The sequence below is a fragment of the Hippocampus guttulatus genome, chromosome 4 (assembly GCF_054856545.1).
Source record: "Hippocampus guttulatus isolate MCC_2025c chromosome 4, RoL_Hgut_1.0, whole genome shotgun sequence".
Lineage (NCBI taxonomy): Eukaryota > Metazoa > Chordata > Actinopteri > Syngnathiformes > Syngnathidae > Hippocampus > Hippocampus guttulatus.
The window spans coordinates 3685662-3705709 of NC_141264.1; the positions used below are offsets into that span (position 1 = coordinate 3685662).

Consider the following 20048-nt stretch of genomic DNA (forward strand, 5'->3'; position numbering starts at 1 on the left):
TGTACAGTATTAATTTATTTTAAGCTAAATCAAGGTGGCCCAATGGTCCCAGTAATGCAGAGGTGCAAGGTTCGATTCTGGCTGCAGCCTTCCTGTGTGGAGATTGCATGTTCTCCGCATGCCTGCGTGGGGTTTCTCTGGATACTCCGATTTCCTCTCGTATTGCAAAGACATTAATGGCAGGTGAATGGAACACTCCAAATCTCCAAATCAGTGAGGGGACGTGAAAATGCTGGACGTCCACTGTGTTTTACAGTGCAAACCTTTGTTCACAAATAGATTGTGAAGACAAAGGCTTTTTCAAGGCGAGGCTCTGTTTGACCATGGACTTTGAAGTGCATGTTTGGTGCTGGCACCATGTTCGTCAATCACAGAAAAAAAAATATTCCCTGGAAAGTAGTGGTGAAAGTAAATATGAGAATTCCGTCCAATGGTGACATTAAGATTGGCAGGGAGTCATGACTCTTTGTCAGAGATTTTCTCGGACAAAGTTAAAGAATGACTCGGCACACAGGAAAATTGTCTTCAATATCGGCGGGAGCGGATCTCTGAGAGCGAACGACGGTTAGTTGCTCCGCGATCACACTCTCAGTCCCGCCACCGCGAGTTCGACATTTTATTGTAACATATGCAAAATACAAGAAAAACACTGCCCCCCATGTTTGCATGCCGCACCCCGGTCCGGCTCCTCGGTAGTGATTGGTTACCTGTTTTTCCAACTTGAACCACCAGTACATTGGCGCCTTTTCTGGCTGGTCTACATCGAATTAGCATGTTGTAGACTTTGCGGATGGTCAATGTCGTCTGGGCGCGACGGGTGTTCTCAACTCGTCTTTTGTTGCTCAACCGCTGTTCCCGAATTATTCATTCCCCTTTTGTGACCGAGTGTCGCCTTCTCCCCTGTGGTTGTCCACCTGTATTGACGTGCTAATTGTGGACTTCAACAGTCCCCCGGCCAGATGGCCGGCGCCTTTGTGTGCAGGCATTTGGGGGTGCTGGATACGCACCCAAACGCTTCGATGTGCCCAAATTAAATGAAACTTTAAACATGATACAATTTTGCTCATAGATTCCTCTAACATTCCCACCTCTGTATCATAATTAAAGTTTCGTCAAACGCCCAGGTGACATTGATATGCAATTGCACGGGCGGGAAGAAAAACTGTCCTGAGGGGAAGGGGGTGTAACGATCAGGACAGAAAACCCTTCCCGGGCAATGGCTATACATTAAATGAAAATCAAAATCTAATCTAGACACACAGTAAATGAAAATCAAAACCTAACCTAAACACCAAGTAATTTAAAATCAAATCGAATCTAAACACACCTCGAATGAAAATCAAAATCTGATCTAAACACACGTTGAATGAAAATCAAAGCCTGACTACTATATACGAAGTAAGCCAACCCAAGACATCAAACATTCACATCTGCAATGCCTTTCTGTGAAGTCATCATACGGGCTTACATAACGTTACAGCAAATCATCGTCAAAATCAGTGTTAAAATAATCTCCGTCAGACTCTGTGTGTACCTGTTGGTACTCCGACATGGCCACAGTCAGCTGAGCCGCGACTTTCATTTCGATAGCGTCCATGACTTTGGCCGCACAAACTCTTCCCAGCGGAATACCACAGGCGACACAAAAACAAGAAAATAAAAATATACAACCAATGCTTGAGGCAAAGGTGATTGCTATGCCTTTCCATTTCCCAAACGTATCCTGCAACCATTGTAAAAGGGCGTTTGACTTGACCCCCTCTATCTGCTGTGATTTCTCTCTATAGGCTCTGAGCAGCGTGAGGGTTTCAGTTAGCGAACCGTTAGACAATGTGTGTAGGGGGATGAAGGTACAGCAATCGCCGGTTTCAATCATTTTACACACTCCCCCACGTTCGGCCAATATCATATCTAGAGCTTGCCTATTCTGCAATGCCACGAGCGATGTGGCGTGCAATTGTGACGCTGTATGCATGAATAGTGCCTCGGTAAAGTTAGTCAGAGTGTTAACCTTGTGATTCAGATAATTGATTAGTTCAGTGTGTTTATATGTGGTTACTGGGAACAGGCTACCTATGATGGGGAGCTGTGAGAACGCCGCGTCCATCTCGCTCAGCAGTTTATCTTTATTGGGAACACTCCGGGGTTGGCCAATTGCATCGAAATAAACGGGAGTGTTTCGTGTAATTGGGGGTCTCGGTGTATTATCACCTACATCTCTCTTCAGCCTGTGTGTACTGTTGAGCGTTGACTCGTCATCATCCACAACGAAGGAAGTTGTTTGTTGGACCCCAGTAACATATACGCATGTCCCTGACCAGTAGGACGACAACTTGGCATACAAGGTCCCTCCGCCACAATACCACCACAACTGTGACCGTCGGACGAAGTCGGTGAGGCTGTTCGAGACAATCATAGTGGTGTTACATAGAGCGGGGTTAATGCTACCATGGTCAGTGCATATAGTTTGTTTGCAACTATCCCGTTTAAAACACGTAAAATGCCCGGACGTCGGAGGGTGGAACAACATTGGTTTCGTGTCTGCTTGCACAACAGGGAAGTGAGTTGAGTATGCTGAACAAAAGGCGGTGCCCCTCAGGCCCCGTGTCATGTTCAAGACACATTCCGACGGTATGGCTTCCACGATTTGTAGAGCGGCGCGCGGTTGCATGCAAACGACGCAATCTTTCTTTAGGGATTTAGCTACTGCCACAACTCGTTCGAGGAAGAGGTTGTCGTTAATTCCTACACCGGTGTCTTCCTTCAACAGGGTCTCAATGGTTTCACCTCTGTAATGGGTTGTAACACCTCGCACCGGGGATCTCCTTCCATCGCGTAGTATCGTGACACTTGCTGGCGGGCTGCCCCCCCCTGGTCTCCCCTGTTTGGTGGGTCGTGGCGGGACAACACATACTTTGATGGGGACATTTGGATGTGCCCCTCCATTATACCAAGCCCACAAAACAAGCCACGAGCATTCACTACTATCAGCGTTGGGCAACGCAGACATAGAGGAGAAAACGAAAGTTACCGTGGTTACATCACTACTTCGAGTTTTGCTTATTTTAACCTTGTCGACCCAGTTTCTGGCCTGCAAATTCCGCGTCGGGTTTTTGTAATAACCACCGGAAATCGAAGTAACGTAATTATCCCATGTCCGCCAGCTGTCTCGTTCTCTCGGGTCCGGGACGCTAGTTAAATAAAACCAGTAGTCAGCCCATTCACTAAATCTAGTTAGGGAAGATGTCTTTTCACTACATACGCGTCTCACACACACAATCCGTGTAGGTGAGGCGGACTGAAAAGCGGACAGGGGAATAGTGAGCACCGTTTCCCTGTCCAGTTGTGGGAGGGTGATAAGAGTACCAGTTCGACCCCCGAGGATCGCAACGTCTTTTCTTCCCGTCAGTTCGTTGCCTCCTGCCTCCCAGCGTCGAACCTCATGGGGTACATTGCTCCATTCGTGGCCCTGTGCGCCCCCGGTGGCCGCACCTGGGTCGATGGTGCTGCCGATGATGATGGTGATGCTGATGATGCACTGGCAACGTGTGACTGCCTTTCCTGTGGTCTGCTCCATTTTCCTGAGAGGGCTGCGTTTACCGCGGAAAACCCTCTCTCCCACTGTGGTCTTTCGGCGGCGCGCTAGGTCAGCGCGCTGGTGTTTGGGTGCTGATTTTCCTTCCCGGGACTGGCGTCTCTAGGCCCCTCAACCTCGAACCGAAGGAGCTTGCACTGCGACTGGTGGATCCAGCCGTCGCGTCCTTCGACCTTGACTGCAGTTTTTGTTGCTGCAATCACTTGGGAGGGGCCATTCCAGCGTTCACTGTCCCAGCGAAGTCTTTTCAGCACCTTGAGGAACACCTGGTCTCCAACCCGGACCTGGCAAGTCTGTGGAGCAGAACACGCTGGCAAGTCATTGTGCCTATGCATCTCTTTCTGATCAAACAGTCTTTTCATGTGTGTGGAGATGCAAGCGCCCATTGTCAGTGGGGCTGGAGCAAGGTTAGGAAGCCTATATGGTCTCCCATACAGGATTTCAAATGGTGATAGTGTCATTCCCTGTGACGGTACTATTCTCATTGATGTGGCCACGATGGGAATGCAGTCAGGCCATTGTCTCTTAGTCTCTCTCATTGCCTTAACGAGTCTGGCTTTGACAGTTCCATTAGTGCGTTCCACAAGTCCAGCCGATTGTGGGTGGTACGCACAGTGTCGCTTCAAATCAATGTCCAACAACATGCTTATTTTTGTAACAGCTTTGTTCACGAAATGTGTTCCGTTGTCACTTCTGATAACAGATGGAATGCCAAACGTCGGAATTATGCGTTCGCACAATGCTTTTACGACGGTTCCTGAATCATCGCGAGCACTCGGAAACAGTTCAACCCATTTTGAGAACACATCAACAACAACAAGACAGTATCGTTTCCCTTGTGTTTTGTTCAATTCTATGTAGTCCATGTGTATCGTGTGAAATGGTTCCGGTGGGTCTGGGAATGTTCCTCTTTTCGGTCTCAAATAACCCTGTGCATTGTTTTTCAGACAGATTACACAACGTCTACAAAAATTCTTTGAAAAGTGCATAAACCCATGTGTGTGATAATATTGGTGCACCTGTGCTGTCATCCCCCCTGTTGACACATGTGTCAAGCCATGTGTCAACCTTGCAGCCCACTCAAAGAGAGAAACTGGAAGCCATGGTTTCCCGTCTTCCAATTTCCCTATCCCTGTGTCATCCGGTTGTGCTCCCCTATTCGTCCAGTATTGTCGTTCTGTGTGAGGTGCCAGATTTTGTCTTGATTTCAAAACATCATGTGTTGTGTTCTGTGCCTCTATTGCTAGCATGTCGCGTGTTACTGCTCTGTCATTTAGGGGCCCCCGTTGAGCTGCCAGTTTTGCAGCCTGGTCCGCCAAGCGGTTGCCAACGGTGATTGGATCGTCACCTGTCAAGTGTGCTTCACACTTGCAAATAGCAATCGTTCTAGGCAGCTGTACTGCTTCCAGTAATTGCTGAAGTAACAATTTGTGGGTTACTACAGTACCCGTTGTTGTTTGAAACCCTCGGTTTGCCCAATGTCGACAGAACACATGCACCGACCCCCAGCAATATTGGCTGTCAGTCCATATAGTCACATCTTTCCCTTTGAACATTTTGCATGCTTGAATCAGTGCTGACAATTCGGCTGCTTGTGCTGAGTAATTCGGCTTTAATGTTCCCTGAAACAAAACCTTCGTTTGTGTTGTAACCGCATATCCCACTCTATTTCGCCCATCCCCACCCTTGCTTGCCGACCCATCAACAAAAACAACTTCACCGATCGGGAGGGGCACATCAGTCAAATCGGGTCGCGGCTTGGTGGAAATTTGGACTTGATTTCCACAATTGTGTGGTGTACCATCCTCCGGGGTGGGTAAGAGTGACGCTGGATTTAATGTGCCGCATCGTACAACCGTGATGTGCCCCTGTGATAACAGTAACGCAGTGCAATGGAGGTGCCGTGCGGGTGACAGGAATGCCATTTTGTCTCTAACAATAGCACGGACACCGCATGGGGTACTCTTAATGTTAAGGGATGAAATAACACCACCTCTGCGGATGCTTCGACCGCCAATGCGGCAGCCAGTACGGCTTGTACACACTCGGGGGTTGCCCTCGCCACCGGATCGAGCCGCTGTGAATAATAAGCTACAGGCCTCATTAATGTTCCGTGTTTCTGCATCAACACTGACGTCATGAACCCATGTTTAGCTGTTACTGTCTGCTCAAATGGTTTATCGTAATTTGGCAAAGCGAGTACTGACGAGTTTATCAATTCCCGTTTCACTTCTTCAAATGCTGTGTCCGCACTTGGCGTCCATTTTATCTTGTCCTGCAGCGTCATTTGCTTCTCGTGAATTATGTCTAGCAGGGGCCTGGTGATTTCTGAATAATTCGCGATCCACGGCCTGCAGTAGTTACACAAACCTAAAAATGACAACATCTGTCTCTTTGTCAGTGGTTTCGGGGCTGGGGCGACCGCCTTTTTCTGTTTGTCTCCCACCACGCGCCCTTCCCCAGTGAGGGTGTGACCCAGGTATACTACCTGTTCCCTCCAAAGTTGCATTTTATCTTTCGATACTTTATTTCCCGTTTCCCACAGATAATAGAGCAAGGCAATAGTATCGACTCTGCATTGCTCTTTAGATGCGGACGCGACTAAGATGTCATCCACATAGGATAGAATTTGGCTATCCCGTGGAGCTGTAAAAGCGGCCAAGCAGCGTGCGATGGCCTCAGAGAAAATGGTCGGGGAGTCACAAAAGCCTTGTGACCACCTGGTGAAAGTTAATCTTTCTCCTTTGTATGTGAACGTGAACCAGTGCTGGCTATCGGGATGCACTGGGATGCTCCAAAACGCATTACTCAAATCTATCACAGAAAACCATCTCGAATCAGGCCGAAGTGAATTTAGCAGGGTATGTGGATTGGGGACGTTTGGTGCCCGTTTTTGGACTGTTTGGTTCACTGCTCTCAGATCCTGCACAAGCCTCCACTTATTTGTTTGCGTTTTTTTCACCGGGAATATAGGTGTGTTGCACGGGGAATCAGGGTTTGGTTTCAATATTCCCTCTTTTCGCAATGAGCTAATTAATGGCTGAATTCCCTGTTCCGCATCTTTTTTCAAGGGGTATTGTTTTATGATAGGCCTGTGTTCCGTTTAGTAACAGTATAGTTACTGGTGGAGCATCCTTAATAAGGCCAACATCTGCCGGCCCGGTGCTCCACAGTGTGGCTGGGAGGTGCTCAATGGCCTTCTCCTCGTCCGCAGTTAACAAGAATGTGTCAATTTGTCAGCTAAAATGAACGGCTGGTGTGGTTGTCACCTTCCAATCGATGTGTTGACGCAACCACCCAACTTCTGTTTCCTCGCACCCCAGATCGGTGGGGGAGGGGCTCCACATGTGGTTTGGAACAGAACTGGCAAGGTTATTCATGTTTTCCCACCCGAATTGCTCTGGTTTGCCGAGCGGTATGTAAAGGTGTTGCCCGGGTGAGAGGAGGGGCTTGACCACCCCTCCCACCCGCGCTCTGGCAAAACACCACTGTTCTTTCCAATACACATGTTCTATAACAATACCCTGTGGTTCCAGGCCCAGAAAAACTTTCGAGTAGTCTGGGTCTGGTCCCGGCGTCTGCCTACGCCGTATGGTCACGTGCAGGTCGTTCACCATTTGCACGCTACCTCCTGGCTTTAATTTGGCACTTGCCAATCGAACCAAACACTCGGAACACTTAGTTACGTCATCGTTCGGTAAATCGAGCGTCCAGGAATATCGAGCGTCATCCTGTCTATCCCCCATGCGGGCTTCGACCTGGCCCTTGTGGTTTACGATGGTGTAAATCTCAAGTTGCGTTTGGGCATCTCGTCCCAATAAATTGTGCGGAGAGCGAGGGTTTAACGCGGCTTCGACGAGCGCCGTCCGGTCTGGGTTTGTGGGGGAAGTGATGGTTATTGTGTGCGATAATGCCAGGGGCTGCACAGAGCCGTGTGCTCCCTTCATGCAAATTTTTCTATTACTTGGCTTCACGGTATCACGATCCCACCGACCGAGTACGGTGATGTCTGCACCGGTGTCAACGAGGAAAACAGTCGGAATCCCTTCGACCATCAGCGTCATTTCCGGTTTAGTCATGGGGGAGGTTTGACGTCTCAGCAGGTAGTTTTCTGTGTCGAAAACATGATTGCTATCGGCTAAGATGTCGCCTTCATCCTCACTTGTGGGAGGCGATTCAAACAAAGGCGTAGAAGGCTTTAACGCCGCCACAGCTGCATCCTCTGTTTTGTTTTGTGCTAGTCATAATTCCTCCTCATCCGAAGATGAAGACCCAGTGTTACTATTACGCTCCCGCACGCGCCGGTCCTTCCGCTGTTGTCTACATTCTTTCGCCATGTGACCCTTTTGTCCACAAAGGAAACATCTACCTTCAACAAAACGCTTTTTGTCCCTAGGGTTTAACCTGAAGGGAGCAAACGACCTTATTTGTTTGTCACTTTTATAAGGAGGACCCGAGTTTTTCACGTATGCGCGTGGGTCTTTTGCGGCGTAGTAAACGTTGGTCACGTGACTCTCGTTCTTCTTTTTCTTGTTCTCGAGTCGCTCGAAATTCCGTGCGTAATTCAAAACCTCATTGATCGGACATGTTGGCCAATTGAGATTATGTCTTTTAACGTATTGTGTAACATCCGGATTTGCTTGGTTGAGCAAATGCTGTTTTAAATGCGAATTGAACAAGTCTGACTGTGTCTCCGGGATACCGCCGTGTATTTTGAACACTGTACGCAGACGGTGGTAGAAATCGTCCGTTTTTTCGTCAGCCTTTTGAATGCATGTGGCAATTTCTTTTGGATTTTGCGTTAGCTCGTATGCCTTGGCGCAGCGTTCCATAATTTGGTCAAGGGGCCCCCCTGGCTGCGTAAATTCGCCATAGCGTAGATAACCTCCCGCGGCTTTCCTACCATTAACGTTGCCCACGACAGCACCGAATTTAGATCCGGTAGTCAATGAGAGTAATTTCAGGGCCTCACTCGCGTTAAGCCTGTGGCTGTGGACTAAATCGGATAGTTCCCTTACGAACTCGTCCGGGTCGTCTTTTGGTTTTGGAAGTGACGCGGCGATGTCTCGGAATTCGGCTGGCGTCCACGGTCTATATACGTACAGCGATTCCTCGTTTGTCGACGGCATTTGAACCATGGGGAACGCTTGGAAAGGGTACCCTTCGAATCTAGATTCATGCGAATTATGCCCTAGCGGGGTGGATGGGTCGAGGGTCCGCCTCCACTCACCCACCGTGCCTTTGGAGCGCGTTTGGTGTTGGAAAGGGTACCCTTCGAATCTAGATTCATGCGAATTATGCCCTAGCGGGGTAGATGGGTCGAGGGTCCGCCTCCACTCACCCACCGTGCCTTTGGAGCGCGTTTGGTGTTGATGTCCAGGTTTTGGACCATCCTGCGATTTGACCGGGTTCTCTAGACTCCAATTCTGTGAGGTAGTTTGATCGAGGGGTGTTATGGGGGCTTGATTAGTTCCCCAGGGCGGAGGGGGTACCGAATTCTTTTCTCTCGCAGTTTGCGATTGTGGGGGGAAGGCCGGGTACAGCTCCCCCGAAACGGCGGCCGCTGGGGCGGCTGAGGGTTGCGTTGCAGCAGCCGCTGCAATTAAATCCTCATCCAGCCTCTGACGTCTGTCTTTCGCCTTTTTCACCCGTATTCGTCTGGCCCTTTCAACGAGTATTTTACACTTGTACCATTGTTTACCGTGTTCATTATTTTTCCGCTTTTCTTTGTCTTTCAGCGATAATTTGCCCAACACCGTTTCCAATTCATCGCAATCATTAACGTCTCCCGAGAATCCGTATTTCTTTTTCCGCGCCGGAGTTTATATGGGTTACGTTACCACAATAGTGTGATCACCAATCACACTCACGCACTAACACAAACCGATACGCGCAACATACGCATACAACGTTAGATGCAAACACACGCCGAGGTGGTCAACCTCCGCAGGAAGACAAAGCTTCCTTACCGTTTTCGCTTAGCGAGAAACGATATCTAAATGAGCCGATGCTCTCACAGATGCGCTTGGGCTCTGTGTCCCGGGAATCTAATTTCCCCCGTACCGCTAACCACGAAACGGTACTCGAGCTAGCCTACTGCGTTTTCGGCGTTAACTCGTCTAATTCCGTCATTCAGTGGAGATAACGGACTACGCAACGGTTTCTCCACCACGCCGACTGACCTTATTTTTCCGACAATTGTCCCGATGCCGAGCTGAACCCAGGTTCGTTGGATGATGGCGCTTGCTTGCTCCTCACGGTGTCCGGTGCGGGGCTGGCTCCTCCTGGAAAAGTCTCCACGAGGTCTGGTCGGCTTCGGAGGCGCAAAACACGCGATCAGCCACGGATCGTCCACCGGAGGAAATCGGAGAGTCCAACAAAAAGCTCAAATCCGTTCGAACAAGCACATCATCCTGCCGACAACGCCAAGTTTCTGTCAGAGATTTTCTCGGACAAAGTTAAAGAATGACTCGGCACACAGGAAAATTGTCTTCAATATCGGCGGGAGCGGATCTCTGAGAGCGAACGACGGTTAGTTGCTCCGCGATCACACTCTCAGTCCCGCCACCGCGAGTTCGACATTTTATTGTAACATATGCAAAATACAAGAAAAACACTGCCCCCCATGTTTGCATGCCGCACCCCGGTCTGGCTCCTCGGTAGTGATTGGTTACCTGTTTTTCCAACTTGAACCACCAGTACATTGGCGCCTTTTCTGGCTGGTCTACATCGAATTAGCATGTTGTAGACTTTGCGGATGGTCAATGTCGTCTGGGCGCGACGGGTGTTCTCAACTCGTCTTTTGTTGCTCAGCCGCTGTTCCCGAATTATTCATTCCCCTTTTGTGACCGAGTGTCGCCTTCTCCCCTGTGGTTGTCCACCTGTATTGACGTGCTAATTGTGGACTTCAACAGTCCCCCGGCCAGATGGCCGGCGCCTTTGTGTGCAGGCATTTGGGGGTGCTGGATACGCACCCAAAAGCTTCGATGTGCCCAAATTAAATGAAACTTTAAACATGATACAATTTTGCTCATAGATTCCTCTAACACTCTTCTTCCTAGTCGCAGTCCAGGTTTCTCATGGCAAGACATGGGACCTGGGCCTCACCAAACTGAGTGTGTCCAAGCAGCAATTTCTCCCATCATGTTCACAAGATGGACTTTCTTTCAATGTACGTTTACCGTCCCTTTTCACTGTCTTTTTAGGACATCATCAGCTACAATGAGCATTCTCAAGGTGCTCACTGTTGCGCTTGTGCTGTTTGGTAAGTCATGAAACTCTCAACTAACAAATCACAGAGTCAGTGAAAAGTCACCATGTAACAAAGATGTCAACTCTTTTTTTCACAGGAACCAGCAGTCTTTCTGCTAAAATAAAGAGACAAGTGCAATCGAATTCATTTTTTACTCCAAATGACCATAGTCCACCTGGATCAGGACCACCTGGGCCACCTGGTCCACCAGGACCAACCGGACCACATGGCCCACCAGGGGCAGATGGTCCACCAGGACCACCTGGGCCAGGTGGTCCGCCAGGGCTAGATGGCCACCCAGGACCACCTGGACCAGATGGTCCACCAGGGCCAAATGGGCCACCCGGACCACCTGGACTAGATGGGCCCCCAGGACCACCTGGACCCGATGGGCCACCAGGACCACCTGGACCAGATGGGCCACCAGGACCTCATGGACCACCTGGACCACCAGGACCATCTGGACCACCTGGACCACCTAGAGCACCAGGACCACCTGGACCACCAGGTCCTCCTGGGCCACCAATAAATTATCCATATTGGCCTCCCTTTAACCATGGGCAACGACCACCAGCATATTGGCCACCTGGCCCACCGCAATATTAGCCAAATCGCCCACTGCCACCACCACCTGATCAAATTTTCTCATGCTGAGTTGAAAGCCAGACAATAAAATTGTGTTTTCAGACATGTGGAACTGGCGATCCCTTCTGAGCTCCTCAGTACCTCTGGGGTGTGTGTGTGCGTGTGTGTGTGCATGTGTGAGTGTGTGTGCATAAATTTCACCGGAAAGCGAAATATCACTGTGGACACACACACACACACACGCAGTCACACACACACACGCACAGTCACACACACACACACACACACACACACACACACACACACACACACACACACACACACACACACACACACACACTCACTCAAAAAGTTGGGAATATTTCACTTTCAGGTGAAATTTCTGGAAAACAAAAAGTTCCTGGTACAGTGGTCTCATATCATGAAAGTAGAACATTTTAATAGAAGAATGCACTGGTGATTTTCTCATCTCAAACACTTCACTCAATCAAAAGTTAACAACAATGGTGGGGACACCACAACAAAATATGTCAACGTCTCAATCATTTGTCATGTGCCCTTGAGAATCAATTACAGCTTGACGATGACGTGTTGTGCTGTTCACAAGACAACTTATTGTCTGGTGAGGCTTGTCATCCCACTCTTCTTGAAGGGTCATTGAGATCCTGGGGTGCAGAGTTTCGAGCCTCTGGTGACTCAGTTGATCCCAGTGGTTTTCAATACGATTCAAGTCTGGAGATCGTGCAGGCCATTTCATTTGAGGTCCACCAGTCTGCAACAGCCGTTCCCTGATGATGTGACCTCGATGAGCTGGAGCATTGTCGTCCATGAGGATTAAATTAGCGTCTTGTTCATGTCGGGGCACAATCACAGGATGAATAATTTACATTTACAAAGTGGAAGGCAGTTCTGTATCCTCAATTACTGATATTTTCTACAAAATTGTGAACTAGGAAATGAAGCTGATTCGGTACACAATATGTGAGAACGTTTAGAAAATAAAAAGAAATGAATTGAGATTGCCGTAGGACGATTGTGCTTTTTCACAGCAGGACACAATGGTGGTTCCAGCAGACCTGGCTCTGATTCGAAACATGAAAAAGAAACATTGTGCTTCTTTGAAGTGTTGCTGACCACACCGATTGACGGACATTGGTCATCTCGATAGAAACATCCACTGAGGAAGGTGAGCGAAGTCCGGTGACGCAATGGGCACAGTATTTTAGTTACTGGGAACATCAAACGACCGGCGGAAGAAGTTTCAAGACACCTTTGCACTCGTTTAGGGTATGTTTCTGTCGACATGCTAGAGCATCAGTGGTGGCATGTCATTTCCTGTTATATGATCACACTACCATATGGACAACTGTACTGATCTTCTCCTTTTTTATATGGTATTTGTGCTCTCCTCCTTGTGGGTCCTGGCCTTGCCGTGGCAAGGAGGCTTGTGTGTTCCAATGATCCGGAGAGCGTTACCGTCTGGAGTTTGCTCCAGCTAGGGTCTCCCTTGGCGGGCCGGTCTTCCGGGGAGGTTCCAGACTAACAAGGTCCCAACGGTGTGTCGGTACGCCGCTAAGATGGCAGCCCCATCATCCGACTATCCTGCAGAGGGCCAACAACCCACTCAGGAGAAATTTATTGTTACGAAACCGACCAGAAGAAACCGGACTGCCCAAACCAAGACAAGACATAGGAACGCCCCTGACCAACGAGTACGGATTGACCTACGCCTGAAGACGCGCATTGCTACATGGAACGTCCGAACGCTTCTTCGGGCTGGAGCTCCTTCACTGCTGTCCTTGGAGCTCTCCCGCTACAAAATCACCATGGCGGGTCTGTGTGAATCAAGATGGCAAGGCAGCGGCGAAATTACAGCAGGAGAACACTGCTTCATATGGAGTGGCCCTGAAATCCGGACGGGCCTCCATGGAGTTGCGCTGGCCATGTCCAAACATACACGGCAATCACTTATCAGCTGGATCCCAATTAACGATCGACTCCTGTCTGCACGGTTCCTCCACCGACATGGCAAGATGACAGTCATCGTTGCTTACGCCCCCACAGATGTCGCCGATGATACAGTGAAGGACACCTTCTTCGACCAACTCCATCAGGTCGTCAGCCAAACCCCACCACATGACATCGTCATCATCCTCACTGACGCCAATGCAACCTTCTCTTCCTCCTCCAGAGAAGGACCATCTCACCAAACCCCCACACAACCCATTGGCACCACCTTTGTCGACAACACCACAAATGATAACGGCAAACGTCTGCTTCTCCTCTGCCATTCAAATAACCTCTGTATCACCGACACATGGTTCCCCCGCAAGCAGATCCATCACTGGATCTGGTATAGTCCTGATGGAAGAACCCGGAAGGCGATAGACCACATCATCATCTCCCGCCGCTGGCGATCCTCCGTCACCAACTGCAGGGTCTTCAGAGGAGCACAGTTGGGCAACACTGACCACCGCCTGTTGGTTGCCCAGCTACGACTTAAAATACGAGCAGACCCATCTATCAGGCCACAACCACGCTTAATGTCTTCCAGACTCGGCGACCCCACCACTGCCTCTGCATATCGCCGCTCCATCACCAATGCCTTCACCGCCTTGGCCGATGATGACATCGCGGACTGGGAGACTTTCAAACTAAAGGTCAACCAGTCTGCCCAGGATGTATTGGGAAGATCAAGGTCTCTTCCCAAACAACCATGGATCTCACAGCTGACCCTCGACATCATTGACCGTCGCCGTGCTGCCCGCCTGTGCGGTGATATCACAGAGTACCGGAGGCTGAATGCAGCACGAAATGCGGCAATTGCAACTGACAGGGAGAGATACTCGGGAGAAGAGGCTGAACGCATGGAATCAGCAGCACAGCGCAACGACCTTAGACAGGTCTTTCAAATGCTGCGCCAAGCCCGCATCGGACCACGCATCAAGACCGTCCTCATGAAGGATGCCAGTGGAAATCGCATCACCACTGAAATAGACTGCCTTGAACGCTGGAAAGAGCACTTCAGCAATCTCCTTCATCATCCTCCAGTTCCCACCGACCCCTGTCTTGTTACTGCTGCCAACTCCATCACCCCCAACCCCAACTGCAAAACTTACCCAGTCACAATCCACGAGGTCAGAGCAGCAATAAAATCACTAAAAAATCACAAGGCCCCAGGAATCTGTGCCATCACTCCAGAGCTGCTTAAAGAAGGTGGTGACTCCATGGCCCAGTGGCTCACCCACATCGTTAACCAAGTGTGGGTGGCAGAACAGCCCCCCACAGACTGGACCCGAGGCATCATCCTGCCATTCTGGAAGCGGAAAGGCGACAAGCAACTCTGCAACAACTACAGAGGCATCTCACTGCTCTCCATCCCCGCAAAACTGTTCACCCGGATCCTTCTCACCCGCGCCCTTCCCGGCATTCGAAGCCATCGCTGCCCCCAACAAGCTGGCTTCATGCCAACCGGTCCACCATAGATCACATATCCGCAGTTAGACTCATTGTTGAGAAGGTCAGAGAGTTTCGGAAGGACCAACATCTCTTTATAGCCTTGATAGATCTCAAAGCTGCCTTTGATACAGTTGACCACCTCTCCCTTTGGAACATTCTGAAATACCTTGGAGTGGCACCCAAAATAACCACATTGTTCCAGCGACTCTCAACAACTCAGAGAGCTGTGTTCGTGTGAATGGGAAGGACTCAGAGTGGTTCCCCATTAACAGCGGGGTCAGACAGGGCTGCGTGGCCGCTCCTGACCTATTTAACTGTGTCATTGACCACCTTATGATCCGAGTTCGGGAGCAAGTCTCAGGCATGTCGTTCGGCAACTTCCACCTGACCGACCTTGAATACGCTGATGACGCCACCCTGTTCAGCAACTCCTTCCAACACCTCAGCAGTGCTCTCTCCATATACCAAACAGAAGCAGCAAAGCTGGGCCTCCAAGTAAGCTGGCAGAAAACCAAACTTATGTATATCGGTGACGGACCCCACCCCTCCCCCCTGTTCTTTGGCACAGACGAAGTGCAATTCATCAATTCCATCATCTACTTGGGCTCCACTATTACTAGCAGCGGCGATCTCAAGCCAGAGATTGACCGCAGACGCGCCCTCGCGGCCGCGGCAATGCAGTCACTGTGGCGGCCCCTCTGGCGCCAGCACTCAGTGTCCCAAAAGACCAAGATGCGCATTTATAACTCAGCAGTTCTTCCCATCCTCCTGTATGGTGCAGAATCCTGGCCTTTGAACAAGACCCTGGCCAAGAGGATCGACGGCTTTGACAGCAGGTCACTCAGAACCATCTTGAACATCAGCTGGCACCTCCATGTTTCCAACTCAGACCTCCGAAAACGTACTCTTCAGCCCCCTGGATCCCGACTGGCCGCTCAGAGGCGCATCCGTTGGCTTGGACATCTCCTCCGATTACCCTCGGAACACCCAACTCGTGCCATCTTCTCATTTGATCCAGCGACAGCCGGCTGGAAAAGGCCACGCGGCAGACCCCACACCAGATGGCTTGATGTCATCAGAGAGGATCTCAAACACCAGGGCCTTACCCTAGAGGATGCAGCGGACCTGGCCCATGACCGTGGTCATGGGCGGGCCCTGGTGAAGCTGATCGGCTCTACGCACTGCGACGACCCAGCCGAATGAGACTGGGCCTCCGCATCGCAAGAGCATTTATTATTATTATTATTTATTTGTGCTCTCCTTTAGCACATGTGAAAGGGGGTGTATATTTTTAATAATAACCTACATTTTGCGAATAGATCTAGACCAGGGGTGTCAAACTCATCTTTGTCACAGGCCGCTTTGGGGTTACACCTTCCTTCGGTGGGCCGGTACGACGGTGAAATTAGATTAAATGGTTATATTTTATTAATTGTACAACTCAACTCAACTGTGTTTATAGAGCAACTTAAATCAACCATCGCTGTATACAAAGTGATGTACATGGAGTGAATATCAGAAATACAATGATGAAATCATTTACTAACATCAACATATGAATGAATTGCCAATTCTGAAACCAGTCATATTTTGTTCAATTATTGTTTGAGTGAGTGTTTAACAGGTAACATAATTATCACAAAATCTCGACATTATTTATATAGAATTTTGACATTTCAGTACAGATTTTAGCAGGGTTCATGGAAGTTGATGCGCGTCAATTGCTTTCACGGGCCGCATAAATTTATATGGAGTTTCGACTTTGACACCTGTGATCTAGATGATCTTGGGAAAAGAAAAGAAAAAAACACATTTCGGCACAAATTGTTGTATACATTTTTGTTTTGGAGGCAAAAGTATTTTATTTATAATCTATCTCGTCGATCTCATTATGAAAAATAATAATAATAAAAATTGAGAAGTGCACACACCAAGAGTGATAAAAAAAGAGCACGGCTTGTTTTATTCGGGTTTGTTTTGGAGGTTGAAGTGATTTATGTATTGTGCTCCTCTGTTGATGTTGCTCGGCTGAAATTGAATTTATTACTGTTTATTGATTTATTTCTAGTTCAAATGGTGCATTAATTTGGTCATAAGGGTTCAGATACGGATTTTAAATACATTTCATTGGTGATTTTATGCGTTTAGGATCTTTTCTTTGATGGTAAAAAGAAAAAAGAAAACAACCCGACAGTAATATAGTTATTCTCTGCTGAAAGTTGAACTATATTTCTTTCTTTTGTTATTTTATTTTTATTTTATGTTAATGCGGATACAATGTAATGCATTCGTGTACTTCTACTGATTTTGAAGGCAAATGATGATGATCGTGGCCGAGAGTTTTTCTTTTTCTTTGCGGAAAATCGTGAAAGAGCTCTGCTTTAAGGGTTGTCACTGGTGTTTGCGCATTGGTGTCACTGCTTTTACCAATGACTATTTTTCATCCACAGGAGAGGATATTTGAGATTCCACCTACGTTGGTGTAATTGGGGTTCCTCGTGGCGTACCAGATGAGTATAAATTGGTTAACCAGGTTGCTGCATGGTGGGGGTCCATTTTTGTAAACGTGCTCACGGGATCTGCTACCTCCACTACAGTGTCCAGAAGCTTGCAAATTATACTGTGGAAGCCTTTTTGGCGATTGGAAGTAAGACAACAATTGACAGTCACCTCTCTGATGGTGTTCCGGGACCGCATAGCGGTCAATGTGCTCTTGGCTGAGGCCAATCGAGCGTGTGCGGTATGTGGTGAGCGGTGCTGTTCAACCACGCCCTGAGGGCCCCGCACACTGAACCGGATCGCTCCGGCGTGACCACGCCTTTGTCATCAGAGTTATGGAGTAAGACCTTTGTCACGTCACATACTTGTGTGTTATGTCTTAATCTTTCAAATTATTTTCTCTCAGCTATCTCGACATTGTGTGGATTTGCTGTGGTACCTCTATAAAAGCTCTGCTTATCCAATTTATCACTACGGTTATGGCACCCACGACGTCTAATGTGAATGGACTGTACCCTCTGCTGTTACTTTTGGATGGCAGTGATTCTGATGTGGAAAACAACAGAACCATTTGAGTTCCTCCAAATGGGCCACCCGGACCACCTGGACTAGATGGGCCCCGAGGACCACTTGGACCCGATGGGCCACCAGGACCACCTGGACCAGATGGGCCACCAGGACCTCATGGACCACCTGGAACACCAGGACCATCTGGACCACCTGGACCACCAGGACCACTTAGTGCACCAGGACCACCTGGACCACCAGGTCCTCCTGGGCCACCAATAAATTATCCATATTGGCCTCACTTTAACCATGGGCAACCTCAGCCACCATGACCTTGGCCACCTGGTCCATATCCATATTGGCCACCTGGTCCACCACCATATTAGCCACATGGGACACTGCCACCACCACCTGATCCAAATTTTCTTTCGAATCATAAATCATAAATATCAGCCATCAGTGCGGCCACCAGTGCAGCCACCTGTGTTCCTTGATTTTAAAAAAAACACCCATCTGGACACTTAAATCTCAACCTACCCCTTGACTTGTTCCCGCTGCACCACCACCAGAACAACCCTTGCCATCACCAAATACTCCAGATAAAAACAACCCACCTGGACAAGCACACTGCCAACCTGGACCATCTTTTACTCCGGATGAAAATAAATCAATCTGGAAAATGACCTTTTCAAACCTGAACCACCATCGAGGTTGCCACCAAGACCTGCCTCGCCAACCGCAGTTGCTTCGGATGATCATGACCCACCTGGACCAACACCTTGCTCACCCAGACAACCTGTTACTGGCCAGAAACACACCCACCTGGACCAGAAATGGTACCGACATCCGGTCCACACCCTAGGCTCGCTGGGCATGTACCCCAGACCAAAGAGAGTTGTTTTTATTCTGAAAGAAAAGAAAAGCATTTGGTCCGAATGGTAATAATGATTGTGTGGCCGTTGATGAGTAATTGCAAGATTCCTATCCTTGCCACCTGCATTCAATTTAAATAATAAAGATATTTTGCCTTCTGCACAATTTAGTTGCTTGAATGTGACCTCAATTCAGACATTCGACAGTTTGTGTTCATAGACGCGATCATGCTTGCTGGGTTTGACATCAAATTGCCACCGCCTGCTGCTTTATCAACAATCATCAGCCAAATGTACGTCTTCCAATTACCGAACTCAACTCAACTTTATTTCAAGAGCACTTCCATTGTTGCATACAAAGTGTTCTACATGCAAAATTAGTCATACAACAGCAAGTCAGTGAAAACAAACAATACAAATACACAGACAGCAAAAAACGCGAAGACAATGCCGAGTCTCATGCTGAGTTGAAAGCCAGACAGTAAAAATGTGTTTTAAGACATGTGGAACTGGCGATCCCTTCTGAGCGACTCGGTTCCTCTGGTGTGTGTGTGTGTGTGTGTGTGTGTGTGTGTGTGTGTGTGTGTGTATGTGCGCACGCATGCGTGTGTGTGTGCATACGCCCACAATGGTGATTGTTTATTTCTTCTCCTAAAATGTCCTACTTTCCGTAAATTTCACCTGAAAGCGAAATATCACTGTGTATGTATACACACACACACACACACACACACACACACACACACACACACACACACGCACTCACCCAAAATGTTGGGGATATTTCACTTTCATGTGAAATTTATGGAAAACATAAAAACTTCCTGGGACAGTCTCATATCATGAAAGTAGGACATTTAAGTAGACGGATGCACTGGTGATTTTCTCATCTCAAACACTTCACTCAATCAAAAGTTAACAACAATGGTGGGGACACCACAACAAAAATGTCAATGTCTCAATAATTTGTCATGTGCCCTTGAGCATCAATTACAGCTTGACGATGACGTGTCATGCTGTTCACAAGACAACTTATTAGGGGTGTTCACACGGCAAGATTTGGTCCGGTGCTACGCTGGGGCTGCCCCAGTAGAGCGTTCACACGTGCAAATTAGCTCCGGCGTAGCCCCGGAAAACAGCTTAAACCGGACCAAATTTGATCCAACTCAGGGAGGTGGTTTAAAAATTTGCTCCAGAGCAAATGCTCGTTTGCGAAGCAGCACCGGTGTAAATTTGCACGTGTGAACGCAACTGGGTTAAATTTGCTCCAGAGCAAATG

The 20048-nt window shown here is 48.5% G+C and overlaps 2 protein-coding genes across 2 annotated transcripts; one reads left to right on the forward strand and one right to left on the reverse strand.

Annotated features, from left to right (window-relative positions):
• Window positions 1-6831: 6831 nt before the first annotated feature.
• Window positions 6832-8987, reverse strand: LOC147205673 (uncharacterized). Its single transcript, XM_086108463.1, has 3 exons — window positions 8941-8987; window positions 8568-8764; window positions 6832-7817 (listed from the first exon to the last, which is right to left on the reverse strand). Exons 1-3 carry the CDS (start codon window positions 8985-8987, stop codon window positions 6832-6834), a joined length of 1230 nt encoding a protein of 409 aa, XP_085964589.1.
• Window positions 8988-10816: 1829 nt separating this feature from the next.
• LOC147205674 (uncharacterized) lies at window positions 10817-18229 on the forward strand. Its single transcript, XM_086108464.1, has 3 exons — window positions 10817-10859; window positions 10945-11365; window positions 17971-18229. The coding sequence occupies exons 1-3, from the start codon at window positions 10817-10819 to the stop codon at window positions 18227-18229; spliced, it is 723 nt and encodes a 240-aa protein (XP_085964590.1).
• Window positions 18230-20048: the final 1819 nt, after the last annotated feature.

Bases quoted from the DNA above. Each gene is read 5' to 3' on its own strand.
- LOC147205673 (XM_086108463.1), bottom strand. From the start codon at position 8,987: ATGGTCCAAAACCTGGACATCAACACCAAACGCGCTCCAAAGGCACG. The intron at 8,765-8,940 runs GTGGGTGAGTGG...GCATGAATCTAG, and splicing joins AAACGCGCTCCAAAGGCACG to ATTCGAAGGGTACCCTTTCC. The intron at 7,818-8,567 runs GTGAGGCCCTGA...AAAACAAAACAG, and splicing joins CAGCCACAGGCTTAACGCGA to AGGATGCAGCTGTGGCGGCG.
- LOC147205674 (XM_086108464.1), top strand. From the start codon at position 10,817: ATGAGCATTCTCAAGGTGCTCACTGTTGCGCTTGTGCTGTTTG. The intron at 10,860-10,944 runs GTAAGTCATGAA...TTTTTTTCACAG, and splicing joins TGTTGCGCTTGTGCTGTTTG to GAACCAGCAGTCTTTCTGCT. The intron at 11,366-17,970 runs GCCACCAATAAA...CATTTGAGTTCC, and splicing joins GGACCACCAGGTCCTCCTGG to TCCAAATGGGCCACCCGGAC.